Genomic DNA, 15437 nt, shown 5'->3' with positions numbered 1-15437 from the left:
TTACACTCTTCCGTATACAGGCCTGATGCCTTGTCTCTTTTGGCTTTCATTAAGGTTGTATCAAAGATAAAAATCTTGGTCTTTACTTCATAAAATTTGGCTTTTAAAATGCAGGAAATAGTGTTTCAGAGGATTATAAATTTCCATATTTATATTAAAAAAAATTGATTGATTGATTGATTGATATTTTCCCCCAGATCCTTCTACAATACCTGCGTCTGGGTCCCTATGCTGTGAAAAAATCCTGGTGAGAACCCTGTCAGCTGTCCACTTTCTTGTGATCGAAGTTACACACACCCACGCACGGAGAGGTTTTTGTCTTTTTCGCATTCTGCTGCAAGCAAGTACTTCTAATTTTAGACATGCACAGCAGAAGACATCAAACGTAATACACTTTTCACACAAGATAATGGCAACATGAGGCTTAACTAAACTGACTAAACCAACTGAACTACAAAAAAAACAAAACAAACCAATAAATCAATAACACTAACAACACTGTTAAACTAACATGAACCACAATAACATTTAAAACCCCAAAACCCTAAACTCCCATGGTGCACTGCAGCACAATATCCTTTGTTTACAGGTTAGCTAAAATTGCTAATTTCTCCAAAAAATATTAGTCCTATCAATGTTCTATTTTCGCAGCGTTCATCCTTGAACCAAAATACATAAGTATACCAAACGTCAAATGACAGCTCTCCCCGGTTTCAGCGAGATCGAAGTCTCTCACTCACACACACACACACACACACACACACACACACACACACACACACACACACACACACACACACACACACACACACACACACACACACACACACACAGAGGCCACTTGCCTATTATAATATAGATATATTAGAATATAATTAGACTTAGACATCATTCAAAGAGCAATACTCACGAACAGACAAGATGGGCCTTGTTTCTACCTCTGATCGGCCTCTGCCCACAAACTCATCATCATCTGAATACCCAGAACTGGAGTCACTGTCATCGATCTGTTAACAATCCAAAAATGTGATTGATTACACAGTAGGTAACAAGACAGATCAGGTCCGAGAACATGTGACGGAGCCATTCTTCACTGCAATGACCACACTATGGACCTATCTTGGGTTACTGGGAAGCCAAAAAGATTCTACAGAACAGTTCTCTTCAAACAACTGGTAATTTCTCTGAATAAAGAACAGTGACTTTAGCATATGGAAGAGAAACTAATGGTCAAAATTCAAAAGTGTGCACACAAACATCCTCACGTTAATTTCAAACTACCACACAATTGACAAATATAGTAAATGTCTTTCACCCCAGGGGTCACCATGTCGCCACCTCAGATTTTGTCAGAAAAATTCTTAAATTGTAGAAAAATAAATTTCTACCCATCCTGCAAAATGTAGCTTCCAATCTTGCCCAGTTTAGGAAATAGAGCTTTAAAATTTGGCTCAAAAAGGAAAAACGTGACAAAACAGGGGGTTTTTTCCCAACCTGAGGGGCTTTAAATGTGAAAATAGAATAATCTAGGAAGGTAATTTGCAGATAATGAATTATGCAATCAGTTAGCTTCTTGGACTTTACATTTCCCACTCTGTATGAAGATAAAAAGTTTTATTTATTTTTGGTATAAAACTAGCTAAAATGAGCCGTCAAAAATATGAAGTTACTTAGAATTTAACCTGCTATATTCTGCATCAAGATTTCACTTTATCTAGGCTTTGAAGGATTACATCCAAAAATTTCCAAGATGGCTGCAAGCACAAATCTATGTTTACTTACTAACTTGGTCATTGTAACTGGGTTTTTAGGGGTTTAACGATGGGGTTATTCTAGGTTTTAAGGGATTAGGAGTTTTTTTCTGACCAGACCGATTCAGCAGCATGTTTTCACTGGTCTTTTTAAACTCTTTTTAACTATTTTATGAATCGCAGGTTAGCTAGCTGAGGATCCCTCTGGCTAATACTTGCAAGCTCCCAGCTCATCCGCTGTTCGTCATTCCTGCGGCACCATTCGGGTTCTGTCTGTGGAGGCTGCTAAAGCCACTCACTGCTAAAGCCTGGTGTTTGCCGCCTTAAGTGTTGGGACACTGTCAGCTACTAATTACCGGGGATGGTCTTAAACACAGCTAATACAGCTGTTAGCAGCACTCCAAATGTCTTTGTGTTCATTTTTTTTTCTGCTAAAGCCTGCTGGTGTTAACCTGTCTATTGTGACGTGTGCTGCTGCCTTTCTTGGCCAGGTCACCCTTGTAAAAGAGGTCTCCATGTCAATGAGCTTTCATCTGGTTAAATAAAAGGTTATTATTGCATTTAAAACTACTTCAGGGATTCTCACTAAATTTGCACCACACAGATATTAGGGCATGGAAGATTACACTAAATTTTGGAGGTCATCTGGATCCGGATTATCATACTTCAGAAATCTCTGATTGCTCTTGGTTTTGTAAGTGTAGCATGATAATACATTTAGTTAGTTGAGAATTTAGTTTTATTTACATTTCCAGAGAGACAATGAATGTTATTTTTCATTTAAAATTTTTTTTATGTCCTTTGATCCGTCATATGCGACTCAGAGGCAGAGAATTTTACTGTTTTTTGTAAACAGGTCTGGAACATTCTTCAAGTCTCGCTGTGACATACTGACATCCAGATTTTATGTCCTGGGCCTCAACCACACATTGTGACATCGTTCCCAATGTTCCCCTTTCTGTCAAACACAAACATTATAAAGGTAAATTACATGAGGTAAATAATATTCTAAAGGATTTGGTTGAAATCCATAAGTGTCAGAAACCTGATTCCTAAAATTTTCTACAGAAAAATGAGAATAGTTAAGTTATTAATAATAATAAAATAACTGTACCTAGTAGCCACTTATACAGAGGGAATAAACATAAATCAAATCAGGTGAAGATGGAAAGAGTGGACAAAGACTTAGGAATTATTTTGATAGTAATTTAACCATTAAGGGACATAGATCAAACATTGTTAAAAGGGCATCACAAATGATTGGTAAAATCAGAATATTCCATAATCTCACTACAGAAATTGTTTTCACTACTGTACAAGTCCTTTGTTAGAAGGAGGCTAAAATATGGACAAATGATATGGGGTCCATCATACATTGGAGAGATAACCAATTGGAGGTGGTTCAGACCAAAACCAATGGCACAAATATTCATACCACAAAAGACTAAAAGAACAAACTACCAGCACTGGTGCGTAGACACAAAAGAGGGTACATGATCAAGGTTTATATAATGTTAAATATTTTTGACAGTGAATGTACTCCTGATCTATCTTTATGAGAAAATAAAGTGTTACAGCAAGAAACTGAGTAGAAAGTCTTGTCCAGATTTGAGGAAATTTTCATTTACAGTGAGAGTGGTGGATCAACGGAACAGCCTGCCAGAGAATCTAGCAACAGCACAATGGGTGATCAGTTTCAAAAACAGATTAAACAAATGTAGGAGAAATGCTAATTGTGAATATATTATGGACAATATTGGATAATTTGTTTTAAAAAGCTGACTGATACTGCAGTACTAAATCCAAGTATATTACACCTGGGAGTAAAAGCGGTGCTTTGCACCTGTTTCCACTAATTTAACTTTACATTTTCCAGCCTGGTATAAATTCAGTTCTGCTGGGGTTTGCAATGCTAACTAGGACAGATGAGCTAAAAAAAAAAAAAAAAATCAAATTAACATACACAAATGCAGTGAACTTTTCATTTACTTTGACTTCTATTTAATTGCATACAGTAGAACCAAAGATTTTTTTTTTTTTTTTGCTGGTCAATGTCATTTTATTTGTTAATATACATCCATTCCTGCAATTAAGGCCATCAATACATTCCAAATAAAAAGGTGGGACACTAAAGTATTAACCACTTTGGAATTTTACCATTCCTTCTCACAACGTGTTTTGGCATCGAGGATATTGAGTATTTCAGATATTACTTTGTACCATTCTTCATTCAAACAAGTCTTAAGGTCTGCAACAGTATAGGATCATTGATGCATTTTTCTTTTAAAAATTCCCCAACACACTGTCTATTTGGGACACTTCAGGACTGCAGACATGCGAGTCTGGGATTTTTACACTCTACTTCCACAGCCGTGCCTTCAAAATGGGTGTAGAATATGGTTTTGCTTTGCTTGTTGAAAATTTCATGGATGTCGCTAAAAAGATGTTTATCTTTAAGGCAGCATATGGTGTTCTAAATTCTAAATACACTTTTCTGCTTTAATGCTGACATTACAGAAGTATAAATTAGCTTAGCCAAGGACACAGACACAACCCAGAGTTCTCCACTGACAATGGAATAAAGGCGCTGCACCATTTTACTTCCATCACAGCGCCGTTATACTGTGGCGTTATATTGCAATTTTTTTTGACAATTTATTTATCAACCTTCATCAAAGCCATTTAAAAAAAAATATCAATCATGACTCACCTTTCTGCTGAATAAAGTTGTTAACTGAGACTTTTGGCTATTGTTGCGCAAAGAAATGAGAAATGAGAATCAACTACAGTTTCAAACCAGACAGTTTATATTTTTTCCCCATTAACGTGCCTTTATCATGGGGCATGGACAACAGCTCTCGGGCACGGACTGGAACATTAATACCTCCCACACTGCCGGTTCGTAAACTGAAGTTATGGTCCCTCATGAAAAGGGAAAAAAATAATAATATCGTCCATGTGTTGTTGTGGGACTTTGACTGATTAAACATTCTTCATCACAAAGGTTGCAGCTGGACTGTCTGTTACAGATTGCATGGCTGTCCTCTGGGACGCTGCTCGCTGGCAAGCTGAAGGTACGGTCCCTCGTGTAAAGGAAAAATAATAATATCCTTAGTACTTTGTTTTTGTGAGATTTCTCTGATAAAACACTTTTCCTCCAAATGCTGTTGTTTTCTGCCTCTGCCACCATCTGTTAATGTCTATGCCCAACTGCACATCTCAGGCACATCCCACTAGCCCCAAGGTTCAGGTCAATAAATGAATATTGCACATCTCAGGCACATCCCACTAGCCCCAAGGTTCAGGTCAATAAATGAATATATTTTGATGCTAAGTTTCAGTAGGCTGCACTAGGGGCTGTATACTTACATGTGCTTTTTGGTTCAATTAAAGGACATTTCTTCATCTGTGCTGCGAGAGTGAATGTTACTTTAATAAAATTAAGAAAACAAAAAAAGTAACTGTTTTTAATTTCGCTGGTTATAAAGATGCACCATACAATGTAAACGTCATACGCAATATTCCATAATTAAGACGTTGCCATTTATTTCAAATGGCAATCACCCAAACTTCACAGGTGACTGAATTATGATGCGTGGCTTAATTTGGAGTAAATAAACACACACACACAGACTACTGAACCTTCGGACTAGCGAACCCTTCCCGCGCATCTCTCCTCTCAGCCACAGGTTCAATTGACGCGGCGCCCTGTCCACTCAAGTCAGCTGCTCTTCCGGCCCAGTTCGCACTACAGTTATGTCGTCAATGAACTTGATGAGGAGGTTGGTGTTGTGCAGTACTGGGTCAGCAGACTGAAGAGGAGGGGGCTCAGCACACATCCCTGAGGGCTCTCCCGTGTTCAAGATGATGACACTGAATGTGTGGCTGCCGACCCGCACTGTCTGTGGTCTCACAATCAGGAAGGCCAGCAGTCAGTTGCACAGTGAGGTGTTCAGTCCCAGCCGGTTCAGTCTGACAATCAGCTGGTGGGGGGATGATTGTGTCTGATTTGAACTGAACACGTCATTTGGTGGTTGGCTCTCACTGCGGTATTGTATCACTTCCTGTTCCAGAGCACAGCGGTGTTTTGCTGTATCTGTTTGCTGTATCTGTTAGCTGTTTAATCTGCGCAGTTAGATTGATCTAGCTAACTAGATAACGATTTGTTTCACAGTGTAATCTTCACGTGCCTTAACTAAAGCACTCCCTCTGCTGAATCACCTCTAAATTATTTACACATTATTCACTTTGTGTGTTTTTAGGAATCCGCTAGCTTAGCGCAGCTAATAGCTCTTAGCCGATTTAGCATGGCGGCTTCTCCTGTCTCTCCTACACTTTTCTGCTCTGGATGTGAAATGTTCAGTTATTCCTCGGCCTCCTTTAGCAGTAATGGTACTTGTAATAAGTGTAGCTTATTCGTAGCTTTGGAGGCCAGGCTGGGCGAATTGGAGACTGGGCGCTGCACCGTGGAAAATTCTACAGCTAGCCAGGCCCCTGTAGTCGGTGCGGACCAAGGTAGCTTAGCCGCCGTTAGTTTCCCTCTGGCAGATCCTGAGCAGCCGAGAAAGCAGGCCGACTGGGTGACTGTGAGGAGGAAGCGTAGTCCTAAACAGAAGCCCTGTGTACACCGCCAACCCGTTCACATTTCTAACCGTTTTTCCCCACTCGACGACACACCCGCCGAGGATCAAACTCTGGTTATTGGCGACTCTGTTTTGAGAAATGTGAAGTTAGCGACACCAGCAACCAGAGCAGGCGACATTGAAGGAAATTTGAAACTGCTGGCTAAGGCTAAGCGTAAATTTGGTAAGATTGTAATTCACGTCGGCAGTAATGACACCCGGTTATGCCAATCGGAGGTCACTAAAATTAACATTGAATCGGTGTGTAACTTTGCAAAAACAATGTCGGACTCTGTAGTTTTCTCTGTGCCCCTCCGCAATCGGACCGGGAGTGACATGTTTAGCCGCATGTTCTCCTTGAAATGCTGGCTGTCTGAGTGGTGTCCAAAAAATGAGGTGGGCTTCATAGATAATTGGCAAAGCTTCTGGGGAAAACCTGGTCTTGTTAGGAGAGACGGCATCCATCCCACTTTGGATGGAGCAGCTCTCATTTCTAGAAATCTGGCCAATTTTCTTAATCCTCCAAACCGTGACTATCCAGGGTTGGGACCAGGAAGCAGAGTTGTAGTCTTACACACCTCTCTGCAGCTTCTCTCCCCCTGCCATCCCCTCATTACCCCATCCCGTAGAGACGGTGCCTGCTCCCAGACCACCAACAACCAGCAAAATGTATTTAAGCATAAAAATTCAAAAAGAAAAAAGAATATAGCACCTTCAACTGCATCACAGACTAAAACAGTTAAATGTGGTCTATTAAACATTAGGTCTCTCTCTTCTAAGTCCCTGTAGTAAATGATATGATAATTGATGAACATATTGATTTATTCTGCCTTACAGAAAACCTGGTTACAGCAGGATGAATATGTTAGTTTAAATGAGTCAACACCCCCGAGTCACACTAACTGCCAGAATGCTCGTAGCACGGGGCCGAGGCGAAGGATTAGCAGCAATCTTCCATTCCAGCTTATTAATTAATCAAAACCCAGACAGAGCTTTAATTCATTTGAAAGCTTGACTCTTAGTCTTGTCCATCCAAATTGGAAGTCCCAAAAACCAGTTTTATTTGTTATTATCTATCGTCCACCTCGTCGTTACTGTGAGTTTCTCTGTGAATTTTCAGACCTTTTGTCTGACTTAGTGCTTAGCTCAGATAAGATAATTATAGTGGGCGATTTTAAACATCCACACAGATGTGAGAATGACAGCCTCAACACTGCATTTAATCTATTATTAGACTCAACTGGCTTTTCTCAAAATGTAAATGAGTCCACCCATCACTTTAATCATATCTTAGATCTTGTTCTGACTTATGGTATGGAAATTGAAGACTTAACAGTATTCCCTGAAAACTCCCTTCTGTCTGATCATTCTTAATAACATTTACATTTACTCTGATGGACTACCCAGCAGTGGGGAAAAGTTTCATTACACTAGACGTCTTTCAGAAAGCGCTGTAATAGGTTTAAGGATATGATTCCTTCTTTATGTTCTCTAATGCCATACACCAACACAGTGCAGAGTAGCTACCTAAACTCTGTAAGTGAGATAGAGTATCTCGTCAATAGTTTTACATCCTCATTGAAGACAACTATGGATGCTGTAGCTCCTCTGAAAAAGAGAGCTTTAAATCAGAAGTGCCTGACTCCGTGGTATAACTCACAAACTCGCAGCTTAAAGCAGATAACCCGTAAGTTGGAGAGGAAATGGCGTCTCACTAATTTAGAAGATCTTCACTTAGCCTGGAAAAAGAGTCTGTTGCTCCATAAAAAAGCCCTCCGTAAAGCTAGGACATCTTACTACTCATCACTAATTGAAGAAAATAAGAACAACCCCAGGTTTCTTTTCAGCACTGTAGCTAGGCTGACAAAGAGTCAGAGCTCTATTGAGCCGAGTATTCCTTTAACTTTAACTAGTAATGACTTCATGACTTTCTTTGCTAATAAAATTTTAACTATTAGAGAAAAAATTACTCATAACCATCCCAAAGACGTATCGTTATCTTTGGCTGCTTTCAGTGATGCCGGTATTTGGTTAGACTCATTCTCTCCGATTGTTCTGTCTGAGTTATTTTCATTAGTTACTTCATCCAAACCATCAACATGTCTATTAGACCCCATTCCTACCAGGCTGCTCAGGAAGCCCTACCATTATTTAATGCTTCTATCTTAAATATGATCAATCTATCTTTATTAGTTGGCTATGTACCACAGGCTTTTAAGGTGGCAGTAATTAAACCATTACTTAAAAAGCCATCACTTGACCCAGCTATCTTAGCTAATTATAGGCCAATCTCCAACCTTCCTTTTCTCTCAAAAATTCTTGAAAGGGTAGTTTGTAAAACAGCTAATGATCATCTGCAGAGGAATGGTCTATTTGAAGAGTTTCAGTCAGGTTTTAGAATTCATCATAGTACAGAAACAGCATTAGTGAAGGTTACAAATGATCTTCTTATGGCCTCGGACAGTGGACTCATCTCTGTGCTTGTTCTGTTAGACCTCAGTGCTGCTTTTGATACTGTTGACCATAAAATTTTATTACAGCGATTAGAGCATGCCATAGGTATTAAAGGCACTGCGCTGCGGTGGTTTGAATTATATTTATCTAATAGATTACAATTTGTTCATGTAAATGGGGAATATTCTTCACAGACTAAGGTTAATTATGGAGTTCCACAAGGTTCTGTGCTAGGACCAATTTTATTCACTTTATACATGCTTCCCTTAGGGCAGTATTATTAGACGGCATTGCTTAAATTTTCATTGTTACGCAGATGATACCCAGCTTCATCTATCCATGAAGCCAGAGGACACACACCAATTAGCTAAACTGCAGGATTGTCTTACAGACATAAAGACATGGATGACGTCTAATTTCCTGCGTTTAAACTCAGATAAAACTGAAGTTATTGTACTTGGCCCCACAAATCTTAGAAACATGGTGTCTAACCAGATCCTTACTCTGGATGGTATTACCCTGACCTCTAGTAATACTGTGAGAAATCTTGGAGTCATTTTTGATCAGGATATGTCCTTCAATGCGCATATTAAACAAATATGTAGGACTGCTTTTTTGCATTTACGCAATATCTCTAAAATTAGAAAGGTCTTGTCTCAGAGTGATGCTGAAAAACTAATTCATGCATTTATTTCCTCTAGGCTGGACTATTGTAATTCATTATTATCAGGTTGTCCTAAAAGTTCCCTGAAAAGCCTTCAGTTAATTCAAAATGCTGCAGCTAGAGTACTAACGGGGACTAGAAGGAGAGAGCATATCTCACCCATATTGGCCTCTCTTCATTGGCTTCAATAATCAGGTCCCATCTTATCTTAGGGACCTCATAGTACCATATCACCCCAATAGAGCGCTTCGCTCTCAGACTGCAGGCTTACTTGTAGTTCCTAGGGTTTGTAAGAGTAGAATGGGAGGCAGAGCCTTCAGCTTTCAGGCTCCTCTCCTGTGGAACCAGCTCCCAATTCAAATCAGGCAGACAGACACCCTCTCTACTTTTAAGATTAGGCTTAAAACTTCCTTTTTGCTAAAGCTTATAGTTAGGGCTGGATCAGGTGACCCTGAACCATCCCTTAGTTATGCTGCTATAGACTTAGACTGCTGGGGGGTTCCCACGATGCACTGAGTGTTTCTTTCTCTTTTTGCTCTGTATGCACCACTCTGCATTTAATCATTAGTGATTGATCTCTGCTCCCCTCCACAGCATGTCTTTTTCCTGGTTCTCTCCCTCAGCCCCAACCAGTCCCAGCAGAAGACTGCCCCTCCCTGAGCCTGGTTCTGCTGGAGGTTTCTTCCTGTTAAAAGGGAGTTTTTCCTTCCCACTGTCGCCAAGTGCTTGCTCACAGGGGGTCGTTTTGACCGTTGGGGTTTTTACGTAATTATTGTATGGCCTTGCCTTATAATATAAAGCGCCTTGGGGCAACTGTTTGTTGTGATTTGGCGCTATATAAATAAAATTGATTGATTGATTGACTGGACAACCTCCTTGAGTGATTGATTTTATTTAGTAAGTTCAATGTAAGTATAAATATATTAAAAATACATGGACTCAAGAAAGTGAAAACACTTATTTCCATTGTAGTCCACTATGATTTCTACTGGAGATGAGGCAGAAACATTTAGCCTGCGTGCTAAATGCAGTTGTTGCCCAGCTTGCAACAACTGGGCTAAGATGAATAAAAGAAGAATTGACATTGCTGCCTGAGCATTCTTTAATAAAATGTATTTTAAAGTACATACAACTGTTTTACTTTCAATAAATGTTGTGAGCTCATGATTTAGGTGTTATTGTGACCTAAAGTACCTGATTGTCCAATATTTTGAAAACATGTATGTAAAAGATAAAAATATCATGGTTTAAGTGAATTTGAGAGCTATTTGGTATATTTAGAGTGTAGATTATGTATTGTGCAATAAATATTCTATCATAAGAAGAACGTGGTGTTTCTTATGTCTCTTAAGTTGTATATTTATGTATCTTAAGTTGGATAAGGCTGAAGGTTGAAGTTATAGAAATTGGCCTCCATTTGTACTTGAAATATTTGTATTTCAAACAATGAACATGTTAGAGTTTCCTCCTCTGCATTTTAGCAGTGTGGCTAGGCCTGTCACAATAACAATTGTGCTGGATGATATACTGCCTAAAAAATATGATAATAGGAAATATTGCGATATTATTGTCATTATTGTTATTTTCAGACCATTTTATGCCACTGATATAATGATACAGCATAATGATGCAAGTCTAAACGCTGTTTTTTTTTTTTTTGTGTTGAATGGCTGCATCTCTAACTGTAAAACGAGTAACAGTTTGTGAGTGTTTTACACAGTCTTATTTATACGAGGTCTATTAGAAAAGAAACCAACAGTTTTATTTTTAAAAAAACTATATGGATTTGAGTCACGTGTGATTACATCAGCCAAGCTTGAACCATCGTGCGCATGCGTGAGTTTTTTCACGCCTGTCGGTGACGTCATTCGCCTGTGAGCACGCCTTGTGGAAGGAGTGGTCCAGCCCCCTTGTCGGATTTTCACTGTCTGAGAAGTTGCTGAGAGACTGGCGCTGTGCTTGATCAAAATTTTTTCAAAAACTGTGAGGTACATCCGAGTGGAGACCATTCGAGAAATTCAGCTGGTTTTCGGTGTAAATTTTAACGGCTGATGAGAGATTTTGGATTGTTTCTATCGCTGTAAGGACTTCCCACGGAGCGGGACGTCGCGCAGCGCTCCGAGGCGACGTCGTCATCCTGTTTCAAGCTGAAAACCTCCAAATTTAAGCCTCTGTTGACCCAGGACGTCGTGAGAGAACAGAGAACTTTCAGAAGAGGTCGGAATCAGCAGTTTATCCGGACATTCCACTGTTAAAGGAGATTTTTTTAATGAAAGATGTGTGGACGGATTGGCGCGGCGGCTCGCAGCCGGCGCGGCGCACCCACCACAGGAAAAACACCTCCGTGTTGATAACCATTTCTAAAATCCAGGCGGCTTTTGGTGGCTTTCAGTTGAGTGAGTATCTGAGAAATTGTTTAACAGCAGGGCATGTTCCAACTTGCCCTTAAGGCATCCAATGGAGGTGTGACGTCCTGGGACAACAGAGGCTTAAATTTGGAGGTTTTCAGCTTGAAACAGGATGACGACGTCACCTCGGAGCGCTGCGTGACGTCCCGCTACGTGGGAAGTCCTTACAGCGATAGAAACAATCCAAAATCTCTCATCAGCCGTTAAAATTTTCATTGAAAACCAGCTGAATTTCTCGAATGGTATCCACTCAGATGTGCCTCACAGTTTTTGAAAAAATTTTGATCAAGCACAGCGCCAGTCTCAGCAACTTCTCAGACAAAGGAATTCCGACGAGGGGGCTGGACCACTCCTTCCACAAGGCATGCTCACAGCGAATGACGTCACCGACAGGCGTGAAAAAACTCTCGCATGCCCACGAGGGTTCAAGCTTGGCTGATGTAATCACACATGATTCAAATCCATATGGTTTTTTAAAAAAATAATAAGGTCGGATACTTTTCTCACAGACCTCGTATTTGCACTGTCAGGCAACTGCATCCTCTGTCGTATGGCTTAAAATGAGCCCAATCCGAAGAGGTGATGTGAAAACACCTTTCTGTGTAACCGCTTCAGCGGCCTTTGTGCATCCTTGTTGTCTCCCATGGAGTTTGTGTGCTACAGATGACCTTTCCATGTGCTGAGAGAGAGAGAGAGAGAGAGAGAGAGAGAGAGAGAGATGAGTGAAATATTAAATGGCTACTTTTTCCACACGTCAGTTTGGCTTTATCCTGTGTGCATGTGTTTCAACGTCATTCATGGAAGGTGTCAGCTAAATCTGCAGAAAAATTACATCACTGGATAATTAACATCTTTCACTGAACTTTTAATGGCTGGAAAACAACTGACCCATGAAAAATATAAACAGGTTTGGTTAAAAAAAAACCATTGTAAGGACTGGAAAAAAAAATGTCAAGTGACTTTCTCACTGTTCTCACTTTGTGCTCCTCCAACCGGACTGGAGCTCCACACTGGGCTGTGTGAGTCAAACTCTGATATATTATATTATTGATGGAGAAAAGGACAAAACTGTGGTGAGTCCACAATGAACTTAAATGTCCCTAAAATGTTCCACATGAGGTGTTTTCATGCAGGTTCACAACAGTGGAAAAAACCTGCACACACACACGCATAAACAACGTGCACTGCACAGAAATGTAAAAAGTAGCCATATAATATTTAGCTCATTTTGTCTTCCATGATGACAGGTTTTTAGTTCATTAGTGCTCCAGGTTGACATCATAATAATTGGGGTGCAGATTACTTGTCTGACGTGTCTAATGTGACTTCAGTGCACATTAGAGTGCATTGAATGTGCATTCAGTGGCAGATGAGCTGTTTGTCTACTTGTGCTAAATTGACATCGGAGCTTTCAGAAGCCTAAAATGAACCACCAGCCGCAGGAAATGTACAAGACAAAAATCTCTACAGCTGATCTCTGCTCACACTTAAACACACACAAAAGTTTCTGATGAACGCAGTGGGCATCAGCTGACAAGGAACTCATTTTGCAGTTTATAGCAGTGCTTTATAAAATGAACTTTATTCATAAGAATCCCGGTGTCGCAGACCGAACAGTCCCCCCCTAAAAATTGGTCCGTTCTGCCTTCACTGTGCATGCGTCATTTCTGAGCATCACCAGCAATTCACAGATTATCACCTCATTTCCGCTTAAAACGGCACTCCAGTCATCGTCTATCTCGTGTATATATCTGAAGCTTCTGTACAACAATCATTTCCACATGAATTCAGCATTATTTCATAATAAAGACCGATCAGAGTGCACTGCAGCTGCTGCGGCACCCACATCATTTCAGAGCGTCAATATCGACTCACCAATTATCACCTCGTTTCTACTTAAAACAGCCTAGTTTCTGCTTAAAATTGATTTTAGAATGATTTAAGAGGTTTTACCTTGTCATCTGATGGTTAATAATCACATTAATCCATTTCATCCTTTGGGTGTAGAGAGTCAGTCTCAGATGAGCTGCTGTGGTCCCAAATGACACATGCACGGTGAAGGCAGGGGGCCAAATTTTTAAAGGGGACTGTTCGGTCTGCAACACCCGCACACAGCCCTAATCATTGTTCGCCCGTTGGCTGTGACATTAAAATAATATTGCTCCCCCTCCCTCAGTTCACAACCAAACTCATGTCACTCAGGTCATGTGTCAGTTACCATGGCGTCAGGCAGTCATGGCGGTCACCTCTGTGAGGTATTTTGCATGGCCTGTGTGGTATTTGTGCCTCTTCTGGGATGGCGACTCTTCTGCGGAAATCAGGTGCGATTTCATATTTCATGGCAACCATTGTGATCATGGTGGTTTGTGAGAGGATGCCAAGCTGACCTTGTAAGGTCCTGATGGCACCTCTTTGGAGTCATGGTGCGTTCGATACGATTTCATGGCCTCACAAGGACCCCTGGACAGACCCAGTCTGTGTAAAGTGGGTTTTAATAGCAAACTGTCGGGGAGAGAGAGTGGAATGGGGTCTCTCCATGTCCGTGTGCAGATCTGTTTCCAATTGGGAAATCTGGATGCAATGATGATGTTTCAGGTACATTTTCAGGTTGGTTGTATTTAAAGTTTTATTGCCACTGATTTCAAGCAAAGTCTACAGACCGGCTCAATCATGCTGGGTTGTCCTCTCTTGTTCGACTTCAGTTCAAAATGTTCCCACATGACAGCTGTGCAATAGCCTTTGAAACAAAGTCCATGTTCTTTCTGGATGGAAACTTTCTGGATATAATTGTGCATTCGGCTCAGCTGACTGTTCACTCCGTGTGTTTGAGCAGTGCACCTCACACAGAGCAGGCTGAGCAAACAGCCCCACCCCCTGCAGACAGCACGCTGAAACAGACAAAGGAAGCGGCACGACACCCTGAATTGTTGGCAACAAACAACATATATATAAAGGGTACTATATCGAGGCCAGTAAAATGATTGTGCTCATCTTTATATATTGAACGATAAGTTGATATATCGATTAGCATGACAGGCAGTGTGGCAAAGCAAAAGACTACTCAATGACAAAATAATTGGTAGTTGCAGTCCAAACTGGTACACCAAATACCTCATAGTGTTTGAAAACTTACTGATCTACTCGCCTTATACATAAAATCCAAATGTCTGCAGAGCAGGTAGCTCTGTAACTAAGGAGCTGGCCTGCCAATATGTAGACCTGGGTTCGAATCCCACTTATGCTTACTGTCTGTGCCCTTGGACAAGCTACTTAATCTACATTGTCTCATTCTATTCACTTGTTCTGACCTTGGCTGGGGAAGTAAATATGAGGCATTACTGCAAAGCTCTTTCCTCTGCTAGATGGAAAAGCACTAATAGATGCTGAATGTATTGTAACTGTAGTGAGAAAACCTTTCAACACAGGCTGGAGGGCAGGACTACCCACCATACATGATTCTGAAGCTGCTGTAGTCTTGTTATATCCAACTATATTTCAAATGGTTTGTTTTTAGACTGCCAGCAATAATAATAATGAT

General features: G+C 40.5%; 1 protein-coding gene across 2 annotated transcripts in view; it reads right to left on the bottom strand.

The window, feature by feature from the left end:
• tmem104 (transmembrane protein 104) overlaps positions 1 to 15437 on the bottom strand; it is a 126120-nt gene that overhangs the window by 75307 nt on the left and 35376 nt on the right. For both annotated transcript variants that reach the window (XM_034190527.1, XM_034190526.1), the window contains exon 5: positions 911 to 1007. In XM_034190527.1, coding sequence (XP_034046418.1) covers positions 911 to 1007 — 97 coding nt within the window. The remainder of the gene's footprint in view (positions 1 to 910; positions 1008 to 15437) is intronic.

Source organism: Thalassophryne amazonica, chromosome 16 (assembly GCF_902500255.1).
Source record: "Thalassophryne amazonica chromosome 16, fThaAma1.1, whole genome shotgun sequence".
NCBI classification, from domain to species: domain Eukaryota; kingdom Metazoa; phylum Chordata; class Actinopteri; order Batrachoidiformes; family Batrachoididae; genus Thalassophryne; species Thalassophryne amazonica.
The sequence above is the reverse complement of the archived record's forward strand: the minus strand, read 5'-3'. Positions and strand labels throughout refer to the sequence as shown.